This window comes from Ambystoma mexicanum, chromosome 2q (genome assembly GCF_040938575.1).
Source record: "Ambystoma mexicanum isolate Mex_15411 chromosome 2q, UKY_AmexF1_1, whole genome shotgun sequence".
NCBI lineage: Eukaryota > Metazoa > Chordata > Amphibia > Caudata > Ambystomatidae > Ambystoma > Ambystoma mexicanum.
The window spans coordinates 1,101,020,745-1,101,047,323 of record NC_090924.1 but is presented as its reverse complement, the minus strand read 5'-3'; the positions used below and the strand labels follow the sequence as shown (position 1 = coordinate 1,101,047,323).

At 46.8% G+C, this 26,579-nt stretch overlaps 1 protein-coding gene across 2 annotated transcripts in view; it reads right to left on the bottom strand.

The window, feature by feature from the left end:
• Positions 1 to 26,579, bottom strand: part of VPS50 (VPS50 subunit of EARP/GARPII complex) — a 2,190,829-nt gene that overhangs the window by 557,440 nt on the left and 1,606,810 nt on the right. For both annotated transcript variants that reach the window (XM_069648466.1, XM_069648467.1), the window contains 2 exons: positions 12,618 to 12,736; positions 166 to 272 (listed from right to left, as the gene is read on the bottom strand). In XM_069648466.1, coding sequence (XP_069504567.1) covers positions 166 to 272; positions 12,618 to 12,736 — 226 coding nt within the window. The remainder of the gene's footprint in view (positions 1 to 165; positions 273 to 12,617; positions 12,737 to 26,579) is intronic.

The window sequence follows — 26,579 nt, the reverse complement described above, 5'->3', positions numbered from 1 at the left end:
AAATAAACAAATAATAATAATTCTGTGTTTTTTATTTGTTACAAATGTTTTCGTTATTACATTTTTCATTAATAACCCATAGATCCTGGTTACACATATACTGAAGCTCTCACATTTGTTGACAAGCATAGCACAAAGGATGATTAATTACCAAATGATACCTACCAACAAGTCGTATTACATTCAGTGTAGTGTTTGTGAGGATGGGCGCATTCACCTTGTTCAGACAGTAATCTGACCTTTTTCTGCTTCGCAGAGTTTCACGAGACACGCTAAATTAAAAGAAACAGAAATCTAATTACTCAAGGTAATGTAACAGCACTTGTTTGTTTGTTTGTTTATTTGTTTAGTAATGCGCACCAAGCCCTTAGGTAGACGGGTTCAACAGAAACAAGAAATCTTAAAACTTAGTTACAGTACAAGGTAGCAATACATAGAGCAGTGATTGCAGTAGGAGCAAAAATACAGGTGCAAGATACATTAAATACAAAGCAATGGTCAGCAAGTGGAAAGTGTGTGGTTCAGTTAAAAGGCTAATGATCATACATCAGGCGAATGTATTGAATCATTTATTTCTGAAAAGAAAATGCAAGTCCCTGTTAAAAACTCTATAATAGATGAAAGTCCCAGAGACCAAAACTATTAGCTTGGAAGACAGATCCAACAGCAGGAGAAGACATCACTTATATCCACTTGGGTTTGACACAGGGTCTGGTTCATAAGATGGCACCAGAGAGGGATTACTTACCTGCAACCTAATAAACCCTCCAAGGAATGCTTAGCCCTTTTAACACTTGTGTCTGAGCATGAACGTCACCTAGTTGCAGATTACGTCCTGCGAAGACATGCCAAAAGTATCCAGAGAATGTTTAATGTTAGGTGCATGACATTGACATGCTTGCCAACCAGAGGCTGAATTATATAAACTGTATTTCCAGTGTAAATTTACAATGTTGCATTGATTACATTTTTGGTTCATTTTATTTTATTTGATTAAACAAGTTTCTGAAGTCAAAAGTCACAAAACGAACAAAAATACATAATCGGTCAACGCATTAGGCAAACTGATATTACTCAACATGTAATGTAAACCTTTTTACACTAAAAAAAACAGCCTTTTATTATGTCAAAAGTAATCGAAAGGATTACCACATGGAGTGTGTGGGAAGGAGGATTTAGGCTATAGGACTAAGAACCAGAGATCAAGAGATCGATGTATTAACAAACCGCTGCGAAGGGCAAAACCTGCAATATTACTTTCCAATAGTGAAAGAGTTAAATCCACCAACAGGAATGAAAGTGCTTCAAAACATACCCTTCAAAACTGTAAAACTATCAACAATTAGAATATGCCAACTGTTATATAACTGCACCCATTATACTGCAATATTAGTTTCCAATAGTAAAATACTAAGAATCCACCAACAGGAATCAAACTGCATCAAAGAATACTCTTCAAAACGGCAAAACTATTAACAGTTAGAATAAGCCAACTGGTATCTAACTGGAGCCATACCACCAGCACTTTCGAAATGCAAAACCAGTACACAATTACAATTCTTCGTACTGTAACACTGCTTGTAGCAACAAATATACTTATTTGCACACCTTAAACATTCCTTTAAGTACTGTACACTTCAAACAAACATGGTGTGACACGGAACGTCAAATAAATGTACTACATGGATTTTTTCCCACAGACCCAATGATTATGCAACCAAACACAGCAACTGTGCAAAACGCACAGTAATGTTGTTTGAAGCATAGTACTTGGAATGTACTAATTATGAGGGTCTAAAAAGTACATGAATATGTGAGATTGTATGCAATGTGACACTGAACTATCCTACCTAACATATTATACTATGTTTTTTTCAGAGAAAGAAGCACAGATTTCTCCTGCTTTACCATGTACAACAAAGTCAACCTATACCTCCAACGCTACATCAATGAAAAATGTAATTTCCACTCAAATGGTATTGTGTCACTATGTTCCAAAAGCTATACACTGCCTTTACAGTATGTATAATTACTTTATTCATATTATTATGGTTGTTTCCAATGGCCGAATTCCATTTCTGTACACATATTATTACAATGCTTGTGGCCAGTGGCCAGATTCGTGGGTGCATGGCAGTATTATGGTGTGATGGTTGTGGCCAGTGCCTAGATTCTTGGGTGCAGAGGGTCTGACATGTGGCTCTGTATCTGCGACCATTGGCAAAAGAGAAGCCACTGAAGCGTTTGCATGCACAGCCTCACTTCAAGCACCACAAGGATGCAGGAGGTGATGAGGCCCAGAAGGCGGAAGAGGCCCAGGCACAAAGACGTTCCTGTGATTGGAAGACATTGACTATCAGAAAGATGTTCGCCACTTGATGCTCTGCACAGGTGAGTGTCTAAGACTGCCCCAATAGATCGGAGAGACTGGGACAGGCAAGCCTGAGACTTTTTGAATTTATTGGAAAATCCCAACCTGTGCAAAAGAGTGCCTGTACGGAGTAGGTGCTCTGACCACAGATTCCGAGCACAGACGAGGCAGTCGTCCAGGTAGGAAAAGACAAGAATGCCGTCCTGAGCCGCTCCCACTGTCAGCCGCTTGGTGAAAACCTTGGGAGCTGAGGAAAGTACGAACAGCAGGACCTTGAACTGGTAATGGTGTTCGCCCACCACGAACCATGGGTATTTACTGTGCCTTCGATGAATCAGCACATAGAAGTATGCATCCAGAAGGTCCAGGGAAACCAACCAGTTCTGCAGACCAAGGGCTTGCAGGCAGAATCTGGGCTAGAACAACTACTTTGAACTTATCCTTGTGTAAGAACAATTTCAGCAGCTGCAGATCCAAAATGGGGCGCAAGTCTCAGTCATTCTTTGGCACCTGAAAATCAGTGGAGTACCACCCACCTCCTGATAGTGAGTGCGGAACCAGCTTGATCAGAAGCTGACAGACTTCCTCCAGGAGTATTGCGTCTGGAGACAAGGAGGCAGCTAGAAGGACGTGGTCCAGGGGGTCGCTGCAGAAACAGAAGGCAATAACCCTGTTGGATGACCTGTATGGCTCAAGCATCAGACGTGGTCTTTGACCATTCCGCGTTGAACAAGTAAAGCTTCCCACACACCAGGGACGGGTGGTAAAACACGTCACTGAGTTTTAGCATCCTGGGCTGTCGCAGGGACAGAGGCCGCTGCAATGCCACCACTCTGGGCACCCATTCCCCTACCTTCCAGGAAGTGTCTGCCTCTTCCTGGGGCAGATGGACCACGGCCTCTTGTGTAAAGGGACGAGATGAAGCCCCGAGACGACGGCTGTCTGGAGGGCTGTTGCACACCAAGCCTCAAGGACTTAGCTGTTGCTTTAGATAACTAGACCTTCTGGAGGGCATTTTCAGTCTTGGCGCCACAAATATGTCGCGCCTAGAAACACTTGTGTACAGGTACATTATAAATGACTTATATCATATCATGTTGTTTCTGTCGAAGGGCATGTCCAAAAGTCTGGCTTGGACATCGGCCGCAAACCCCGACGTCCTCAGCCAGGAGTGGCGCGTGACCACTGTGCTGGTGGCCACGGTCCTACCTACATGATCCACTGTGTCCAGCATCTGGTGTGCCACCTCCTTGCCATCAGAGAGCAGGGACTGGAAACCATACCTCATTCCCCCCCTCAGGGACATGACGGCCATATTGACCACCACTGTCCATAGGCTGAAGGAAAACATTGTCATGGTGCAAGAGGAATTGATGGCCTGCAGTGCCAGACTGCCCAACGCAAAAACCTTCTTGCCCCATCCTCAAATCTCTCTCTCTCCAATCCGGTGGAAGGGTCTTCAGGTTAGCCGTAGTGGCCTGGACCACCAAGTTCTCTGGTGAAGCGTGGGAGGAGAGAAATGCCTGGTGTGATGGTGCGGGACAGTGCTTTTTTGCAATATCTCTGTCCACAATTGGAACAGAGGTAGGCTTCTCCCATGCCTTCAGTACGGGTGCTTCCACTGTCACCTTGAAGGGCAGGAGCATCTCCTTCTTGGGTACCTTGCCCAGAATGTCATAAAGCTTGCACTGAACCTTGGATCTGATGGAGCTGACCATCCCAAAGTACTGGACACTTTAGCCATCAAGAGCTGGAATGTGGTCTGAGGCTTTCCCGGGGTAGAGGCTGGCAAAAAGTCCATCTCAAGATAGGCGTCTGTTCATTGGCTCCTTATAAGTCCTCTGCCAATGCCAGAATATCCTCACCTTCCCAGTAAAATTCTTCTGGGAAATACCTCACTTCCCTAGAACACAGACATTCAATCTTCCTCATCATATACGTCGTACATATTTGACATAAAAGCTTCCATAGGGAGTGGGGAATATTCCTGTGGAGCCGGGGTGTCCACGATGATGAAGACGAAGCCGGTGCCGAGGCTGCGGCACCCGAAGGCAGGCACTGTCGGCGCCAAGTGACCTCAACTTCATTCTGGTCCAGGCCCCCCTTAGGCTGGCAAGAGTGGTCGCCAGAGGGTACCCTGCCAGTTGCAACAGGCGCGTTGAGACCCCGCGGTGCCATAGCCGAAGACGACAGTGCCATCACCTGCACTACAGGCACAGAGGCCGCAGCCATCTGCGTCTTTACAAAGATGTCCAACACCTTTAGGCGGAAAGTCGCTCATTGCTCCAATGTGGAGTATAGGGTGGGCCGATTAGGCGAATCCCTGGAGTGGTGGCTCTTTTTCTTTGAAGAAGACGACGAATGTCAGTTCAAAGGCTCACTCGGAGAGCAGTAGCACTTGCAATGCTGCTGCTTCTTCTTCTTCTCCTTCTCCAAGCGTGAAACCGCCCGTTCTTCGGAGCGCCGATCCACGTCATGCGACCTCAATCAAGACCGTAGAGCCACATCCTTTGTCTTTTGGACAAAAGTGAATATCTTCGCCGTCCTCTTCCAGAGTGCCTTTGGGTGCATGGACTGACACGACCTGCGATTCTGGGTGGTGTTGTCAAGCCCCAAGTAGTATAAACAAATCCGGTGCAGATCCAAGATCAACATCTGCCGGCCTCATACAGCTTGAATCCTGAGGCCTTTGACAGAGTAGGCATGGCATCGGAGAAAATAGTTAAGCACGACAAGCGTGTTCTCAATTAGTGAACAGAGTGCACCGAAAAAAGGAACTGTAGTCACAGGGTGCAGGCACCTCTATATACTGGCCCGACGTCATATCAGGCACAGGGCGCTTAGAGGCATCAGCCAGAGCCAACACAGAGCCACGCTGCACTTTCCGGCGGCAAAAAGGTTTCTGAAGAACAGTTGGGATGGGATGAGATTATCATAGATGAGGAATCCGTGCATGGGAGGAAAGAATCCATTAGAACCATGGAATCCCTTTGACAGTAAAAGCCACACTAACTAGTGTGGAAGTCATTGATGGTATGCCTTTGTCCTCTGGCCCCATCCATGAGCATTCCATTCCGTGACAAATGAAGCTCAGTCAACACTCTGAACATATTGCTTTGGAGGTCATCTGTGCACTTTCATAATGGGTTGTCCTGGGCCTTGCTTGGCTGATGTGCCACAACCCATACGTCAACTAGACTACACAAAAAGCAACCTTTGGCTCCAAACCTTTGGCTCCAGCTTGCTTGGCTGATGTGCCACAACCCATACGTCAACTACACTACACAAAAAGCAACCCTTGGCTCCAAACAAAGGCACACAGCAATGATGTAGCCCCCAGTTGGGGTTTCTAAACCCTACTCTGATGCCCGGTGGCTCTTTGTCACATAGCCTCTGTTCCCCGCTGGAAGTACCTGATGTTTACCACGGGTTCTGGAGAGTCTTTTCAGATCCTGATGACATACCCTTGCAAGCTCATCAATTTAACTGTGAGATAAACTTTATACCCAACAAGCCTATATGACATGATGAAGTCTATTAATTAACTCTGCAAGAAAGAGCTGAATTGCAGACTTACTTGTTGGCAGAAAGCATAGGCAAATGTTACATCACCCCTTCATGGTCCACAGCAGGGGCCCCTTAATTCTTCATGCCAAAAAAGGAAGGAAATCTCTGGCATGTATAGATTATCGATACCTGAACAAAATCACTGCCAAAGCTCAATACTCTCTGCTGTTGATCAAGGATATAATGGAACTCTTAAATTCATCTAGGTTGTTAACTAAGTTGGATTTATGCGGGGCTTGCCACCGCCTCTGAATAAAACAGGCAGACAATTGGAAAACGGCGATTAAAACAACTCTGGGACACTACGAATACAAGGTCATGCCTTTTGGTCTATACAAGGTCATGCCTTTTGGTCTATACAAGGTCATGCCTTTTGGTCTATGTAATGTCCCGGTCGTCTTCAAGAGGTTTTTGAACTATATCTTTTCAGATCTCATAGGCCTCTCTGTTTAGGTTTACATTGACGATATTCTTGTTTTTGCCCAAACCTTGGATGATCACCAACAGCAAGTGTCTGAATTGTTGACTCGTTTGGCAGCTTACCATCTCTTTGCGAAGACCGAGAAGTAGGTTTTCCACAAGACACGGATTGGATACTTAGGCTACATCATCAGTGACAACGGGATAGAGATGGATCCCAACCATGGATTCATCGCCAACTTTGCTTGTTTGTCTGCAGGCATCTCACGACTTCTCCAGTCCAATCAGACGATCATTTGGGATGAAAAACCGGAAAGAGCATTTTAATCCTTGAAAGCTGTATTCACAAAGGCACCTATTCTGCAACATCTTGAAGACTGCTACCCCTTCATAGTGGAAGCCTCTGAAGATGCGGAAGGCACCATCTTGTAACAAATAAATCATTCAACCATGTAAGAACATCTTGTAGCTTATTATTCGAGTAAGCAAACAGCTAGTAAACTGAATGACACTGTAATTAAGAGGGATCTCCTTGCCATGAAGGAACCCTTTGCACAATATCTATATATATATATATTTGTGAAAGTGTCTTTGTATGTTCGAGGTTGGTTCCAGCCACATAAAAGTTGGTAGTCTGAGGTTTTCGCCTATGGTCGGCAGAAATTTGAACAATCCCACCCACTCGCTGTGCATAGGGGTGAAGCAGGTCTGGCCCTGTGCTATCAATATAGATGATTCTGTGAGATTGCAGATTTAGTGATTTTTCAAAAATAGGCAGCTAGGACACAATATAACAAAGACAAGGCTATAGAAGACCACCACATACATGTCAGCTACAGACTAGCAACACCAGGGTGTATGGCTAGTGGAGACAATCTACAAGGGGGCTGCTTCCCTGTTACGGTCCAAACAGATCACCTCAATCTACTGTATCTGAAAACTTTACACTGCAAGAACAGCCGGCAGGCCTGATTGTTTTTTTTTGTGCATAATGTAATTGTCACAACCCTCATAACCAGGTACTACTAATCAACATGCTGATGCTTTATCCTGCTCTATCTCTACAGAGGCAAAGATTAAAACAATGTCTGCACTCCTCCTGCTGGCAGCATACTTCCCCTGTGTCATTCAAGCATTTCTGCAACGGAAACCCATCCCCGCTGGAACTTGTACGACCCTTTGTTGAATGACATGCCACGCAGGGATTCTATCGCACAGGTAATCCGGCACTATTTTCAGGAAAACCCAACAACAGATACTTCTGTGGCTAACACCTTGGACGCTATGACGGCTGTGGTGAGGGACAAACAAATTGCCCATGGAACAGCATTCCAGAAACAAAAGCGACATGCCCACATAGTACTTGAAGAGGATGTCCAAAGAGCTCAAGCCTCTTATAAAAAGAAGGGCTGGACGCCTAGGACTAACCCCGCACTGCAAACAGCCCGTCAGAAATTGGAAGCTCACTAGGCAGATGAAACAGCACACGTCTTGGCCAAAACCAAACAAGCCTACTACACTAAAAATAACAAGGCGAATACATTTCTGGTGGACAAACTGGCCAAGGCAAGGAGAAAGAACACTATAATAGGCCTGCGCGACCCACAGGGCAATGTCCACTATGCTGAACAGGCCAAACTACGGCTGGCAACAACCCATCTCGCTGATACAATGTTGGCAGCGCCCTGGGACAAAGAGAAACAACTAAGCTATCTTCGGAGCGCCACTCTGCCACGTCTCGAAGACCAAGACAGAGAGGCCCTAGAAGCCCCAATCACAAGTGAGGAAGTGGAAACAGCAATTAAATACTTAAAACCCAGAGCCCCAGGCCCAGATGGCTTAACAAGGAGGTTCTATAAGGTGCTTTGTCCCCAACTTACTGCCCCCATAACGGCCCTCTTTAACTCCTTTAGCATCACAGGCTCCATTAACCCTTCCATGCAGGATTCGGTAACCATCCCTTTACATAATCCCGGCAAGGACCCCAAAGACAATGGGCCTCATTACAAGTTCGGTGGTAGCCTTTCCGGTAAAACCAGCAGGCTGCTGCCGAACGTGCACATTTTTCCGGCGTCAGGTAATGGGCAATTACCGGGGCATTACAACACCAGCAGACCCGGCAATCGCCCATTCCCAAGCGCCGAAAAATATTCTTACCCATTCCCATTTGAGCCCCATTCATGAATGGTACCAGTTCATCCGACATGCTATGCTTGCGGGTGCCGGTACGCCCGCCAGGTCAGACCTGGCGGGCGTAAAGGCACCTGCGAGCAGAACTCGTAGTTTGCTGGTCCGGTAACTACAGTACCGACAAGCTTAACTGTACCGTAGTTACCGGACTGGCAAACTTGTAATGAGGGCCAAATGCTCGTATAGACCCATCTCCTTGTTAAACACTGATGCTAACATTTACTCCAAAATGTTGGTAAACCACCTAGCCATGTCCCTCCCTAAGCTTATTGATGCAGATCAAACGGGTTTCATACGGAATAGATCAACTGGAGACAACACCCGTAGAGCCCTCAACCCTATAGACATAGCTATCCAGGACTCCCACAAATTGGCTCTATTAGCCTTGGATGCTACTAAAGCGTTAGTCTGGTCCTTCCTACATCTTACCTAAGAAGCTTTTCAATTTGGCCCCAATTTTCGTAAAATGGTCCTAGCCAACTACCAGTTTCCGAAAACCCTGCTTCGGGTTAATCATATTCTATCGGACCCAATTCCCCTATCCTGTGGCACGAGACAGCGATGTCCGCTGCCCCCTCTTTTATTCACCCTAGTAATGTAGCCTCTCGCCCAACGGATTTGTCAAAATCCCAACATTGAAGGACTTCCATCTGGTGCTGTGCAGCATAAAATCTCATTGTATGCAGACGATGTACTGCTGTCTACAACAAACATTGGTCCTTCTTTAACTTCCTTGCTCCAAGAACTTCATAGATTTGGAAAGGTTGCGGGGTTCACTACTAGCTTTGGGAAGTCTGCAGCGTTGGGGGTGGGTCTAAATTCAGGGGATCTAGATGCCCTTAAGCCTTTGTGCCCCATCCAATGGAGCCAGAAATCAATACCTTGCCTGGGGGTTCACATCCCGGCATGCCCCAAAAACATTTACACTTTTAACTCCCCCTTCAAAGAATTGGAAGGAGACCTTGAATGCTGGGCCTCACAAGAAATCTCTCTCATTGGACGAATCACGGCATGCTAAATTAACCTCCTCACACGATTCCTTTATGCCTGTGCTTCCCCTACCCATCACGTTCCCACTGCCTGCCCTCCAGGGCTACAAAGGAAAATGTTTGGGTTTGTATGGAAGGTAAAAAATCAAGGATTTCCCGGAAGGTCATGATGGGCAATCCCTGCCTGGGAGGCTTAGGGGTACCCAACTTATGCAATTACCGGTGGCCGCACAACTAGTGCACTTTCAAGCTTGGTGGATAGGGGATAAACCCCTGAAATGGGTCCAACTGGAACAGGCATGGCTCTTGGTGCCCCCTGCTTTCTTCCACATGTCCCCCCCTCTGTTGCGGAGGACATTTACTAGGACCCTGACCATCACCAAGACCACCCTTAATACCTGGGACGGGATTTTAAAATCTAAGGGAATAAAGCGAGGCCTGAACCCAAACTCTCCGGTCTTCCTTAACCCGGCCTTCTCCCCGGGGCTTAACCCTATGAACTTTAGAAATTGGGTAGTGGGGGGCTGGAATCTCTGGGACGCTCTTTGAAAATGGCCAACCGCGCACTTCCGAAAGCTGAAAACAAACCTTTAGCTTAACCAAAGCAGACAGATTTTCTTACGCGCAACTCCGGCACTGGTACATGCACCCACAAATCCGTTAGGAAGTCACGCGCTCTCCCACCACCCTTGAACTCAACCTGCAGGGAATTCCAGAGAGGGGTAGGACCTCGAGCCTCTACAAACTACTCCAAGATGATATCCTTTGCCCTAGACCTGCATATATGATACAATGGGAGGCGGACCTGGGGCATTTATTAGACGACCAAGCTTGTCTGGACATATGGACCAGAGCACATTCATCATCTGTCTGCATCACTAATCGGGAATGTGCATATAAACTCCTTCTCCGTTGGTACTACTCCCCTTCATGCCTTCATCGGCTTAACCATTTGGTCAGCCTCTTATGTTGGTGCAATTGCAGATAACCTGGATCATACATACACATGCGGTGCACCTGCCCCACAGTTCAAATCTTCTGGACCAAATGCATAGCCACCGTAAAGGACATCACCCAGGCGACAATCCTCATCAGCCCGAAGATGCTCTTGCTGGGCGTTCCGGTCCCAGAATCCTATCCTAGGTCCAGTAGACTGCCAAGCTCCTCACCCAACTGCTATTGGCAACAAGGATTACAATAGCCTGCACATGGAAAACATCCCAGGGCCCATGTGGTGGATCAAGCTCTGGGACATCCTGGTTGCAGAGAAAGTTACTGCTGACAGGGCCGGCCTCCTACACCGGTTTATGAATATTTGGGCTCCACTCAAGGACAACTGGATTCCTCCTTGCTACAGCTTGGCAGACCATTGTTCCTGGACCTTGGTCGTGGTGAGCACCTGCGGAAGTGCTCGGGAGAGGGACTCCTCAGAAATGGATTTCCTTTGTTTCAGCAGAACTACAGTGATTTCGTGCCTTTACCTCAGCGGCAAATGAATGAAAACTCTGGTTGGAAGAAGCTTGCTCCCTCGGTCCTGGACTCTAGTGAGTGGACTCTGGATCAGGAGTTCCTGCTTCTGCAGGGTCCTCTGGAAGCCCACAAAGATTTGGACAGATTCAGACTTCACAAGACGATGCATTTGTCAATGCTCACAGGACCCCTGGCATTGGGCTTCTGCAGCTCTGGTGAGGCATAGCAAGTCGAGGGATGCGCCAAATGGAAGCTTGTCTTGAGGCTAGTTGGTCCCATCAACTCAAGAGAGGAAGTCATCCCGTACGGGTCTCCCCACTTGATATGAAAACGGGCTCAGCACAGTTGCAAGGCTTCACCGGGCACTTTGCTGTCCAGGAATGTGCTGCTTGCGTCTCATCACGTCTTCTTCTTCGGATGTTCCTCTCCAGTGGTCAACTCTGCCTCTAGTCCTAAAAACCTTGCTTTTTATGCAATTTCCCATTCATTCACAGCCTATGCTGTCAATCACACAGTCCTTTTAGGACATCCAGCCAGCTAATCAGGACTGGTTTCACTCAGGTACACCTAGAGACAAAGGACAGGGAAGTTTCGGAACCGTCCCTCACTTCCTGCCTTTCCAGACACACTGGAGCCTGGGCGGGCTTCAGGACTGAAGCCCGCCAAAGGTAAAATGCACAAAGGACTCAAACCTGCTTCAACTAACAGAGTAAAAGCCCAGATGAAACTACTTACAAACAGAAAATGGCAAAAAAAGAAGACAGGGGGCTTTTTGGCAAAATGGGCACCCATGGGTGCTGTACTGCAACTGAGGATTCTGCCTGCGGTAAAGATGCACCCTGGTAGTAAAATTAAACCACTACTACCAACCATTTAAAGTAGGTTTGTGTAACAAAAAATGTTATATGAGAAGTGGGATAAGGAATTACTAGGTAATCCCCCAGCACTCCACATAGGGTGGTGTCTGCTGGTCCCAAAAAGAGAAAGGTAAGTAAAACAGGGATCATCTTACTATTCTTTAGAACAGTAGTTTACGCAAGAAAATGTATTTAAACAGACTCCATCAAACAGTGAAACACTAAAATCCTAGTCCGGAAAAATACAGTAGAAAGTGAGAAAACAGTCCCACTTGCTCAGATGGAAAAATTCACAAGCCCCAAGGCCAGCAAGGGAGCTGGGGGTCTCTCAGGTTGAAGGGAGTTAGCACAGAAATGAAAATTCTCCCTAACACTCAAATCAAAGCTTTGTGGCATAAGGGGGATGTTGCCCTGGGAATGCTTGGAATTATAACAGAAGGCTATAGAGGGCATTTCAATAATTATGATTGGCTGAGGAGGGCCAATCCCTTTGATAATTAGGTTTAAAGCTAGAAGAATGAGCATATTTCTGACGATGGTTCATGTTTCTTGGTGCAAAAACAGACGCTGTATTTTTTTCAATCAAATTGAATATTTTTATTACATATTAGCTAGACCAGTTTTTGATCTTTAAGGCACTTTACTATTATTTCCAATCAATAATACAAGTGTTTGAAATCACCATTTATTGGAAAATATGTATTTCTATCTTGTGGCATGTAGGTATGTAATACAAAAATCTAAGAAATGTACCTTTTTACAGGGATATCTCCTGTCTGCTCATCCACAAAATCGCGCTTCAGTTCTTCAGCAACATCGCTATCGCTGTCATATTCCTGATACGCACTCTTTTCCAGCTCATCGGATTCATACTAGGGAAGGATTGAAAGAAATAGTTCTATTCAGAAATAAGCTCCTTCTGTAGTTCCAACGAAACAGTTCTTATAACTTTACCATGCTGGTGAGCCATTGAAAACAATGGGTCAGCAGAGAGTCTTAACCAGTTACACTTGATCTGTCTCTCCCAATACCCTGCCTTAATGCTCAGTGTCTCCATAAGCCAAACATCCACTAGGACAATACTTACTCATTCCAAGTTTCATAGCACCATCTACAACTCTTTTCTTTTGTTTCTAATCTGCTTTTGTGATTTTGCCAAATTATAATAGCATTACAGACTCGGGGGTTGGAGGCATGGGGGGTGCAACAGGTGTTATCATCCTTTACCCTCGTCATGTGTCGTTGGCTTAGGCTCAGGCTCATAACTCAGGTCTGAGCCAATAACACCCATTCCGCCCCTTGACTGTAATGCCTCGAAAAATAGCATAAAATCCATCAAGTTAAGAAAGTAATCATTGGAGCACAGAGAAAGTGAAAACAAAACATGCTGTAAATGAAAAATAAAGAACAAAACCCCAAATGAAGAAGTGCGAAGCAACACAGCATGTCTTCTTTTTTAAATGATTTTTCGGTTCTTAAGGCCATTTAAAATAAAGTTATAATGAGAAAAACGCTCTGAAACTATGTTTTTGACAGTAAATCAACGATAACACAGAACATTCAATTAAAAAAATGTGAAATCATCCAGCTTTCATATTTTATCACTACAGTCCTAGCAAATCAGAAACTAATTAATCAACACTAATTAAAATGTATTATTGTTGTGAACATTTCAATAGGAATGGATTGATTACATTTAAGCAATAGCAAAACTAATTTTCGTAACATATAACTGTTAGTTTGCATGGAAATTATCTACAACTAATTACAACAATACACTTTTTGAGTTCTTGTTTCGATAACTGTTCACCCTGGTGCAGTATTAACCTCTGAAAGAACAGTTTAGCAAAGGGTCATTGTCAAATAGTTGAATAATGGAACAGCAATTTGATGGGACCATAACTCTGCCTTCATGGTTTTCATTTACAACATATATGGCCCACTGCTTCTTTATCCTCTCCATGGTAGGGCTGAATGTACACCTGGTAGGGGTAATGCATGCTCATAAATGTATACATTGCATATCGGAGTCACCTTTTAATAGCTGTGTTATCTCTCCTGGACCCTTATTTCAAGACGGAGAGATATCAATTATGGGTATATATATTCAATGAGAGGTTCCAAATCACATTTGATAGATGACGAGCGTGAAGCTCGAGTTACACATGATGTCGCTCAGAGCCATAAGATGCAATACACCCCAACTTTGAAAGCTACTCTTGTATATACGTATTTTGGGAACTCCACCCCCTCCCCGAGTCGTGGTGCTTTTTCACCCCTGTGCAGCGGTGAAGAGGGAACGCATGAGATGGAGCCTTAGCGTGAGGTGGCCTGGGTGCCGAGCATTCTCTGCATCCCTCGGTCTCATCACAGCCAAAACAGAAGGAGAATGTGGCATTTTGAAAAGGAAATAGTTGCCGATACTTTTCAATGGATGCCCTACACAGCATGCAGTATTTGGTGTATTGCATGTTTTTACTGACTGCCTGATTATGAATAGATAACGCTATGGCATAACATGGGTGCGTAGCAGACAGACCGTTTCTGACATACTGTTTGTCGTTCCCTCTCCAGGCCCATATGGTCTCTGTTCTCTCTCCTCTCATTAATGGTGGCACCCAGGGGAGGCATTCCTGGCCCCTTCCACTCCTCTAAGACCATCATTAATGCCTACTTAAATGGCACCTTCTTGGTCCAGGGCCCTCAGGCCAATCTCCTCCTCTTTGATAGACGCTTCCCGCACCTTATCAACTTCCTTTACTCTCCTGCTATCCCTTCTCACCCCTCTCTGGGTCCTCTGCCACCTCCTTCCCCTGCCATCTCTTCGGCACCCCCTGCTGCTTCTCTGGCCACCATGTTGCCTCCATCCTCTGCCACCCTTCTGGAACTCTCTTCTCCCTCGGACTACCCTGCCTTCTCTTCCCTCCTACTCTGCCCATCCTCTGGCACCTCCAAAACTTCTGCAAGGTGTACCTCTGGCCTGTACCCCTCCCCGGAAGTCCTTCAAATGTGGCAACCTGTTCCACATAGCTACTCTCAACTCTCGATCAGCTGTCAAACACTCCTCTGACATCTGCTGTCTCCTGGAAGAGCTTGATTTGGAAGTAATTGGTCTGACCAACACTTGGTTCATGGCCAGCTCTGTCAGAAGTTTCAACAACCTCCTTCCTGATGCGTATAAGCTCCGCTCCGAACCCAGAAGCAACCGAACCGGTGGGGGAGTAGCCAGCCTTGATTTTCCCAGAGTGCATGCCTGCTTCTCTCATTCCAATGCAGCACTACTCCTTTGAATGCCTGGTCTGCAGGATCTCAATCCCTCCTGGCCTCTCTCTCACTGTGGCCACTATCTACAGGCCGCCTGGCCAGGTCGCCCTCTTGCTCTCGGAGTGGGCTGACTTCTCCTCCTCGCCTCTGCCTCTCAACTTCTCCTCCTTGGAGACTTGAACATCCACCTGGATACTACAAGCACTTCTTTAGGACTCTTTCGCAACCTCTGCAATATTTTCTCTCTCACTCTCCGGACCCATGAAGCGTGTGTCAGTTGAGGACTTTGCCGCTACTTTCTCCCAACCTCTTGCACCTTTGGCTGACTCACATCCTGACATAGCCCTTGCTTCATCTCTCCATCTCTAACACTCTGCATGTCCTTGCCCCTGTCATGAGGATGCGCTTGAAGCCCAAATCCAAGTGCAATTCTTGGTACGATTTTGACCTTGCCGCCCTTAAACGCAGGTGTAGGGCAGCAGAAAGGAAGTGGAGGGCATTGGGAGCACCCCCTGACAAGCTGACCTGCCGCATGCTCCAAAGACAGTACAGACTCCCTGTGCTCTCTAAGAAGGGAGCCTACATCCAAGTCCGCATCTCTGTGGCATCTAACAACTCAGCCAAACTTTTTTAAATCTGCAAGGAGCTAGCCAATCTGCTTCAGTCTCTACCTCTCCCTGTTGCCTCCCACGCCCTCTGCATAGCCTTGGCCTCTTATTTCACTACTAAAACTCCTCCTTTCCCCTGTTCACCTCTGACGATGCTTCTAGACAAGTCCGATCTATGAAGTCTCGTCAAAGCAGGATCGCCCCTGCTCATCCAGAACCATCAAGGACCACATCTACACCCTCGCTCCAGCCTTGGCCGATTTCTGCAATCACTCCTTTGCCACTGGAACTTTCTCCTCCCCCTTAAGCACTCTCTTCTGCACCCCCTTCTAAAGAAGCCCGATCTCCATCAATCCTTTCCTGGGCAAACTCTTGGAAAAGCTGGCCATCTCCCAGCTTAATCTACATACCGAATCTGTTGGTTGCCTCCATGATCACCAGTCTGGCTTTAGAGCTGCCAGAAGCACATAAACTGCTCTCCTGAACACCTGTGAAGACTTCCTCTCCAATCCTAACTCTAATCTCCCTTCTGTCCTCATTCTACTTGATCCATCCTCTGGTTTTCACATGGTCAACCACGCCATCCCTGCCAATTGCCTCCACAACAAGCTTGGTATTACTGATCAGGTCCTGCCCTGGTTCACCTCCTTTCTCACCCACCGACCCTCTCAGATCCAACTGGGGTCTTTCCTCTCTTCTATCTCTCTTGCTATTTGTGGTGTTCCCCAGGGGTCTAATCGCTCTCTCTGGCTTTTCAACCACTACCTGGTAATTTTCAATGTTAGGCTCCCCTCATCCACCTCTGCTTCTTCTCTCATACCATACTGTCTGGCCGCAATTGAGGAATGGTGTGCCGCCAATGATCTCTGCCTTAATGCCAATAAGACCGAGATCCTCCTCATTGGGATGCCTGTTGCCTCCTTTCCTCTCTCTCGCTCTCTCTGGCCGCCCACTCTGGGCCCTCTACCTGCTCCTTCCTGTGAGGCTAAGTGTAACGCTCACCTGATTCTCGCAGAGGCGCCGGTCTTGACTGGGCGACTACCGTATCTTCAAAGGTGATGTGTAGCACCCGGTTGGCTCTTTGGGCTGGACCTCTGTGCACTGTATGCCTGACGTGTAGAGTAAGATGTCTGCAGATAGAAAATATGGGGTTAATGAACTGGGGTTATTGGGGTGTCCCTATCTCTTTCCTCTTCTCCTCTCCTGTAGACCCCCAAAGGTTAACGCTCTCACCTTAGGTAAGTGAATGCCGAGCTCTCCATCTGCCTCGGGGCAGGGTGCTGTAACCAGTTTCTTCACTGGATAGGTAGCGCAGGCCTCTTGACTTCAGAGAACTGCTGTCCGTCGTTTACTGCACGAACGGTAAGTTTCGAGTCATTCAAATGTCTTTAAAGTCTTTAGTAATGATGTCTCTTGTTTTGCAGGGTTCCGGCGATGGCGGATGACGGGCTGAAGTGAGTTGAAGATGGAGCCCGTGTGATGAATAGAAGCGCCTGGAAGCACGTAAGTAAGCGCTTGTTGCCTGCTTCACTATGCGCTCTAACTGTCTTTTTATGGTACGAGTTCGGAGCGGCTGCAGGGTGCCGGAATACCCACTGGATTAGATGTGGAAAGGAGTAATGGCACGTGAGTATTAAAGTTCCCCAATGTCTTTAAACGCACCTTGTTTCGTCTTTCAGATGCGGGATGCAGCGCCGAAGGCCTCCGGAGCGTGCGAAGAGTTGGTAAACTTTTGTCTTTCAGATGCCGGAATGCAGTGTGAAGACTTCCGGAGCGCACTAAGAGTAGGTAAGGCTTTGCCTTTCAGATGCCGGAATGCTAACCTGTTCTTTCTTGTCTTTATAGGTGTTGCTGAAGACTGGATTCAGGATGGTAAGCCTTTGCCTTTCAGATGCCGGAATGCTAACCTGTTCTTTCTTGTCTTTATAGGTGTTGCTGAAGACTGGATTCAGGATGGTAAGCCTTTTTCCTTAGGCCCAGGACCGGATGCAGAAGACACGATGAGCGTTCTGCTGCAGAGGTTGCAGAATAACGCAAAGCAAGATTCATCCACCGGGTGTGGTTTAAATAGCCTCCTGTAGTGCTTAGGTGTCTCCTTCCACAGCCACGCCTAAGTAAGAAAAGAGTTCCTGGTAAGAAAAGAGTTCCTGCCTTCCAGAAGAGTTCCAGTGTTCTGAATCTAGGGAGTGGCTCCAGCCCCACCCAACAGGAAAAGTAGTTCCAAACAGAAGAGGATCAGAGGCTCAACTGGCAGGCAAGTAAGCAGCATGGTCTGCTGAAGGTAAGTCCACCCAAGCATTATGAGCCCGGCGCTTCCAGCGCTGGGACTGGGCATATTTATGAGCCTGGTGCCACTGGCGCCAGGACTGGGTCCAAAAGGTCCCAATTGGGACTGGTTGGCACTCGGAACCTGGGTTATGGATCTGCTTCCAAGGGAGTTGGGAAAACCCTGACCTTTTGGAAGCAGAGATCATGACAGTACCCCCCCTCAAGGCCCCTCCCAAACCGGGCTTCTCCGGGGGTTTTGGCTTGTCAGGAAATGTTCGGTGAAATCTTTTGATTAGGCGAGGAGCGTGGACATATTCAGCAGGTTCCCAGGATCTCTCTTGGGGGCCGTAGCCTTTCCAGTCAATTAGGTAGAATAGTTTAGATTTGGAGATCTTGGAGTCCAGAATGCTTTTGACTTCAAACTCGAGTTCTCCATCCACTAGGATAGGTTTTGGAGATTTGGTTAGTCGGGTTTGAGGTTGCACGGGTTTTAATAGAGAGACGTGGAAGACCGGATGTATCTTCATGTGCGGGGGCAAGTCCAACTTGACCGCTACTGGGTTTACTATGGTAGTGATGGAATAGGGACCAAGGTATCTTGGGTTGAATGTGCGTGGCCCTTTTAGAGATAGATATTTGGTGGATAACCAGACTTGATCCCCTACTTGATAGTGAGGGGCTTCCTTCCGATGTTGATCTGCTCCTTTCTTGTATTGTTCTTTAGCCCTTTGAAGGTGAGAAACAGCTTCCTTAAAGGCTTGGGTGATTGTAGAATGCAGGTAGTCTACTGCTGGTGTTTCAAGATCTTGGAGGGGATCCAACTCCGAGGTTCGAGGGTGACTGCCGTACAAAAGAAAAAACAGGGTTTTCCCAGTTCCCGAATGGACAGAGTTATTGTAGGCATACTCGGCTATCCAAAGGATATCTTTCCAAGTTTTTTCAGTTTGTTGCAGCATGCAGCGTAAATACTGTTCCAGAGTTTGATTGGTCCTCTCGGTTTGTCCGTCGGTCTGAGGGTGGTGACTGGTCGATAGTCTCACATCAATTTGAGCCGACCGACAGCAACTTCGCCAAAAATGAGAAATAAATTGACTACCTCGATCCGAAATTAGAACCGAAGGAAAACCGTGCAGTCGGACGATATTTTCGATAAATTCTCGGGCCAGAGTTGCTGCTGTTGGCAAGCCTTTGAGCGGAATGAAATGCGCCATCTTGGAGAATAAGTCCACGATTACTAGAATCGTATTGTATCCGGAGCATGGAGGTAGATCGGTGATGAAGTCCATAGAAAGCGTATGCCAAGGGCGAGGTGGGATGTCAATAGGGCGTAAGAGGCCTGCTGGTCTTTCCTTTTGACTCTTGTTTTGGGCGCATACTCCACAGGACATTATAAAGTCTCTGATATCTTTTTTCCAAGACGGCCACCAGAAGTAGCGCTTGATCTTTTCTGAGGTCTTGGCTATACCGGGATGACCTTCCATTAAAGAGTCGTGATAACAAGAGATTACTTTTTTCTGTAAATCTGTGCTGGGTAGGTATAATCGTTCTTGGAAATACAATAAGTTGTCCTTTACTGCAAAGTCCTTTCCCTGCAGATGCCAATTCTGTATGTCTGCTGGAGTTACAAGTTGCCTGGCTTTATCCTTAACTTCCTCTATGGATTCTGTGGCGATTACACCCAGAATTCTTTGTTCGGGAATGATTGGTACAGGTTTAGGGTTGACCAAGTGTTCTTCCACTCCCATCCGAGAAAGGGCATCGGCTTTACCGTTCTTTGTACCAGGTCGATAGGTAATTATGAAGTCAAGCTCGGCAAAGAATAATGCCCAACGGAGTTGTCTAGAGGATTGGGCTTTTGCGGTCTTCAAATATTGCAGGTTTCGGTGATCCGTAATCACAGTAACGGTGTGTCGGGCCCCCAGCAGATAATGCCGCCAAGCCTTAAAGGCAGACTTGATAGCCAGAAGTTCCTTGTCAGTAATCGTGTAATTGATTTCAGGAGGCGAGAATTTGCGGGACCAAAATGCCACGGGATGCAACTGATTGGTTACCGGGTCCTTTTGTGATAGAACTGCCCCCATGGCAAGGCTTGAAGCATCAGTTTCCACGATGTAGGGGAGTTCGGGGCGAGGGTGTTTTAAGATTGGTGCAGAGATAAATTTAGTCTTCAAATCCTGGAAAGCTTGTTCCGCCTCGGTAGACCATTCAAAACGTTTGTTTTTCTTTAACAAGGCAGTGATGGGCTGGACTATTCGAGAGAATTCGGGGATAAACCTGCGGTAAAAGTTAGCGAAGCCTAACATGCTTTGCACACCTTTTACGGAGGATGGTGATGGCCATTTGAGAACTGCATCGACCTTCTTTGAATCCATACGCACTCCGCCAGGTGATAATATGAATCCCAAGAATTCAACTTCAGTCACGTTGAAAACACATTTTTCCAACTTAGCGAAAAGTTTGTGTTGACGCAATCTTTCGAGGACCATTTTCACATGTTTCCGATGTTCAGATTCCGATGAAGAATAAACGAGGATGTCGTCAATGTAAACAACAACACATACATCTATGAGCTCTCTGAGGACATCGTTCATAAAATATTGAAAGGCGGCCGGGGCATTGCAAAGTCCAAAGGGCATGACCTGATATTCAAATAGCCCATACTTGGTGCGGAAGGCCGTCTTCCATTCATCGCCCTCTTTTACTCGTACCAAGTGGTAAGCTCCTCTAAGATCCAGCTTTGTATATATGCATGCTTTTCTGACTTGGTCCAGGAGTTCAGGGATCAAAGGTAACGGATATCTATTCTTAACGGTGATCTGGTTCAGGGAGCGATAATCGATACAAGTTCTAAGGTCTCCTTCCTTTTTTGGAACGAAGAACAAAGCTGAAGAAGCAGGGGACTTGGAAGGACGAATAAACCCATTTGCCAGGTATTGATCCAGGTATTGTCGAAGGTGAAGGTTCTCAGGCTCGGTGAGGGCATAAATTCTACTACAAGGAGGAGTAGATCCAGGTATCAGGTCTATCTGGCAGTCATAAGACCTATGAGGAGGTAGAGAGTTAGCCTGATCCTTCCGGAAAACATCTTGGTATTCTAGGTATTCGGGAGGTAACTGGGGAGTCTCTGAAGAAATTGCGGCCAGTGCAACACCAGGTGGAGGGTGACAAGTAGAGACACATTCTGGAAACTGGACCGTTCTTGCTCGCCAATCGATCAGAGGATTGTGTTTCTCTAACCAAGGTATTCCTAGAATAATCTGAAACTGAGGGGCCTTGATCACATCGAACACGATCTTCTCATGGTGTCCATCTTGACTTACTAGCGTCACCTCTTGAGTGGTATGCGTTACTGGCCCGGAGGCTATCTCCGTACCATCCACCGTAGTAATGACGTCCTTTACAGCCTTGGGACAAAGAGTTAGATTCATCCTCAAAACCATTTCATGATCCACATAATTGCCGATGGCACCGCTGTCGACGTAAGCTTCAATTGCATGTAATCGATCCGGATTATCAGGGCTAATGAGGACCATAGGTATCACGAAATGCGAGGTCACGGAACTGGTTTTCACGCTCGGCAAGAGGACCTCTATTCTTGTCGGGCGAGGTCGTTTCCCTGCTCAGAGTTTGTAACTTTGGTAACTGCAGCTCCTACTGCCTTCTTGGCAGGTTTCACCGGACAGTCTCGAAGAAAGTGCCCTGAGTTTCCGCAATATAGGCATAATTGCAACTGTTTCCTCCTTTCCCGCTCCCTTTGTGTTAGAGGACCTTTCAGACCCCCTATTTGCGTGGGTTCCCCAGAGTCTACTCCTTTGGAAGGAGTTGGCGGTTTGGAAAACACTCGAGCATCAAACTTGGAACGATCGGCCTTCCTGTTCTGCAGCCTGTGATCTATTTGAACGACCAAGTCTATATAATCCGAACAGTCTTGTGGGGGATTCACTACTTGGGCTAAAACGTCTTTGAGCTCTCCACGTAGACCTCTATAAAACAGCGTAATCCTTTTGTCCTCAGGCCATTGAGTTTCCACTATTAGTCTATTGAAAGATGCAATATAAGCCAAAAGGTCGTGATTACACTGTCGCAACGAAAGAAGCTCATTGTCCAAGGCCTGCCCCAGTGAATGTCTTGCGAACAGTTTTTCCATACTAAGCTGAAAGGCTTGAAAATCATGGAGAACCGGATCATCTTGATTAACTAGAGGGATCGACCAGTCTGCCGCATTGCCACTAAGGTACGAAAGTACAAAAGCTACTTTTGCTTGATCAGTTGGAAAGGCTGCTGGCCGGCATAAGAAGTGCAACCGGCACTGATTGATAAATACTGCAAACCTCTTTGGGTCACCAGAAAATCGTTCGGGCGGAGCCAGAGGTACATTCCCAGGTAGGTTGATCTGCACTGGATTCATAGAGGATGTTGAAGGAAGATTTGCCCCTGATGCGGGTAACGGGGTCTGTCCGGTTTGTGACTGTAGCACTTGTCTAGCAAGATTGTCTGTTCTCTCCTTGGAAATAATTAGTTCCCTTCTTAGAGCATTCGTTTCCTGACGAGCTGCATGCACTTCTGCCCTTAGTTCCCCAAGTAACCGGGCTAGGGGGTCAGTATCCGAGGTTTCCATAGCGCCTGGGCGAGAGTTTTGCGGTAGGCTTTGCGTTCTGTAACGCTCACCTGATTCTCGCAGAGGCGCCGGTCTTGACTGGGCGACTACCGTATCTTCAAAGGTGATGTGTAGCACCCGGTTGGCTCTTTGGGCTGGACCTCTGTGCACTGTATGCCTGACGTGTAGAGTAAGATGTCTGCAGATAGAAAATATGGGGTTAATGAACTGGGGTTATTGGGGTGTCCCTATCTCTTTCCTCTTCTCCTCTCCTGTAGACCCCCAAAGGTTAACGCTCTCACCTTAGGTAAGTGAATGCCGAGCTCTCCATCTGCCTCGGGGCAGGGTGCTGTAACCAGTTTCTTCACTGGATAGGTAGCGCAGGCCTCTTGACTTCAGAGAACTGCTGTCCGTCGTTTACTGCACGAACGGTAAGTTTCGAGTCATTCAAATGTCTTTAAAGTCTTTAGTAATGATGTCTCTTGTTTTGCAGGGTTCCGGCGATGGCGGATGACGGGCTGAAGTGAGTTGAAGATGGAGCCCGTGTGATGAATAGAAGCGCCTGGAAGCACGTAAGTAAGCGCTTGTTGCCTGCTTCACTATGCGCTCTAACTGTCTTTTTATGGTACGAGTTCGGAGCGGCTGCAGGGTGCCGGAATACCCACTGGATTAGATTTGGAAAGGAGTAATGGCACGTGAGTATTAAAGTTCCCCAATGTCTTTAAACGCACCTTGTTTTGTCTTTCAGATGCGGGATGCAGCGCCGAAGGCCTCCGGAGCGTGCAAAGAGTTGGTAAACTTTTGTCTTTCAGATGCCGGAATGCAGTGTGAAGACTTCCGGAGCGCACTAAGAGTAGGTAAGGCTTTGCCTTTCAGATGCCGGAATGCTAACCTGTTCTTTCTTGTCTTTATAGGTGTTGCTGAAGACTGGATTCAGGATGGTAAGCCTTTGCCTTTCAGATGCCGGAATGCTAACCTGTTCTTTCTTGTCTTTATAGGTGTTGCTGAAGACTGGATTCAGGATGGTAAGCCTTTTTCCTTAGGCCCAGGACCGGATGCAGAAGACACAATGAGCGTTCTGCTGCAGAGGTTGCAGAATAACGCAAAGCAAGATTCATCCACCGGGTGTGGTTTAAATAGCCTCCTGTAGTGCTTAGGTGTCTCCTTCCACAGCCACGCCTAAGTAAGAAAAGAGTTCCTGGTAAGAAAAGAGTTCCTGCCTTCCAGAAGAGTTCCAGTGTTCTGAATCTAGGGAGTGGCTCCAGCCCCACCCAACAGGAAAAGTAGTTCCAAACAGAAGAGGATCAGAGGCTCAACTGGCAGGCAAGTAAGCAGCATGGTCTGCTGAAGGTAAGTCCACCCAAGCATTATGAGCCCGGCGCTTCCAGCGCTGGGACTGGGCATATTTATGAGCCTGGTGCCACTGGCGCCAGGACTGGGTCCAAAAGGTCCCAATTGGGACTGGTTGGCACTCGGAACCTGGGTTATGGATCTGCTTCCAAGGGAGTTGGGAAAACCCTGACCTTTTGGAAGCAGAGATCATGACACTAAGAACCTTGGTGTCATCTTCGACTCCACCCTCTCCTTCTCTCCTCACATCTCTGACGTCTCTAAGAAATCAAACTATCAACTGCACCTCCTCAGAGGTATTAGTCCTTTTCTCACTTTCCACCAGAACCTCACTGTCTCCCGAGGTCTGGTCCTCTCTAGGCTGGACTATCGCAACAGCCTCTTTCTAAATCTTCCTACCTCTACTCTCCGTCCTCTACAACTTATGCAGAACAGCACTGCCAGACTTGTCCTTGGCCTCAAGTCCAGGGATCATATCTCTCCAGCTCTGAAATATCTTCACTGGCTCCCATGGCTGCAATGATGAAGTTCGAGACCCTCTGAATCGTCCACAAGGCTTTCTGGGACCTGAGACCACTCTACCTCCAACTCTCTCTTCCAAAACATCTTCCTTCTCCAGCTCTCCGCTCATCCACCTCCAACTCTCTGAGGCTCAGAGGCTTCTCCAAGCTGAGAGTTGGGGGCAGATCTATCTCCTCGGCTGGGGCCTCCGTCTGGAACAGCATCCCTGCCTCTCTCAAACTTGAGCAGAAACACCTCTGGTTCTGGAAGCAACTCAAAACCTTCCTTTTCTCTTCTGCTTTCGCTCTTCCTCTACCCTGCTGATGCACCCGACTGCTCCGCTGTAATGCTAGTGTGTAAAATGCAAGCTAGAATAACATGGCGTTGATGCACAGCCATTTTGAACACTCATCTACCATTGCAGTAATAAAGTCTGCGCTTCCGCGGGCCTCACAGAATGAACAAGTAGCTGGGAAAACAGAGCAAGGTCACAGATATTTTGCAGGCGGACTGACAACAGGGAATAGTTATTGTATTGTCCAGTGAAGGACGAATACAGAAGGGGAGTTGGAGTGCGCTGCAGCTGCACGATAAGGGGTCTGGGAATGCATGCAAGTAAAGAAGCACTGGGTTTTTTCCACTTTCAACTGGATTTTTCCACCCTTTGTCTCTTCGATGTGTGGTCTGCCTTTCGGCCGAGGGCAGAACACGGTTTGGAAGGGAGGGGGGATGACCCATAAAGGAGAGGGCATCACGGAAAGGTGGTTGTTGGATGGTGAACCCCGGGTGTTGCAATCTCGCTGATAGGAAGGACGCTCCACTTCAGACCCTGTTGACCATAACTATCTCTTCGCGAACCTGCTGAGGGACTAAGCAGTGTTGTCTGGTGGCCAATATGACGTTTTTCTTTGCTGTATAGATAACGGTGATGACATTTATATTCGAATCTATCTATCTGTGAATATATGCTTATATGTATTAGTGTGTTATTTGTTTATTATCAGTTATTAATAAACAGCCTATAATGAGCCATTTTAACATCATTAGGCTGCAACTTTCAGTCTCGTGCCTCTGCAGCCCTCTTTTTCGTCCCAGTACTTTGGTCATTGTGGGACTAAGTCCACAACGTCCAAATCATCTTTTCTTATGGAAATAGCATTACCAAATTCATTAGTTTCCTTAATTATATTCCCTAAAGGAGTATTATAAGGATTCAATGAAACGTTTGGCTTTACAGGGGAATTATGATTTTCAGAATCCAAACTGTTAATATTTAAAGACTCATACTTAATATTCTCCTTAAGGTCATAGAAGCTTTCATCTCTATGAACATCAGTGACTTTAAAATTGTTTTTTTTACTCCCATTGCATAACTGGTTTTGACTGTTTTCATCCACAATCAGAAAGTTAGCTTGGGGAATAAAACGCTCTTTCTGACGGCAAGCCATTACATATTCCGGTATCCCTGATATTTCCTTCTTTAAGGAAGACAAATATTGCATCTCACCCCACAGAGTGCTCCTGTTCCCCTGGGGCCCTTCTCCTTTCAGGTGATCTTCCCGGCTAATACCACCCCCAGGGTCAAGATAGGGAAGCGGCTGACTTCCCCTGGCCACCTGCGAGGATACTTTAGGTAGGGTGTTTGTGCAGGATTCATCACACAATCCTGAAACTCTAGGGCCTGAAGTATCTGCGTCAAGGACAGAATGTTAAAATGTGTCCGTCTTGAGGAATTTGATCAAATGTCTCAGGTCCAAGATGGAGGGCAGCCCTGAATCCTTTTTTGGTACCAGGAATTAGGGGGAATACCACCCCTGGCATTTACCCACCAAAGGCACCAACTCAATGGTTGTCTTTTCCAGCAGAGATCACGGGGGTCATTATGACCTAGGCAGTAAGGGATACCAGGTACCGGTAAGGAGACAGGTGCCTGTAATCCCTTACTGCCCTATTCCAAGGTCCCTTGGCAGGGACCGTAAGGAACGTGTTGTCCGACCACACGTCCCTTACAGGTCCCGCTAAGGGACCAGGGCACTAATAACGGGCTTGCAAGTCGCGAACCCGTTATTAGCGCCCTCCCCATTCCCATTGAGCCCTATGGGGGCTCAAATGGGAATGGGGAATGGT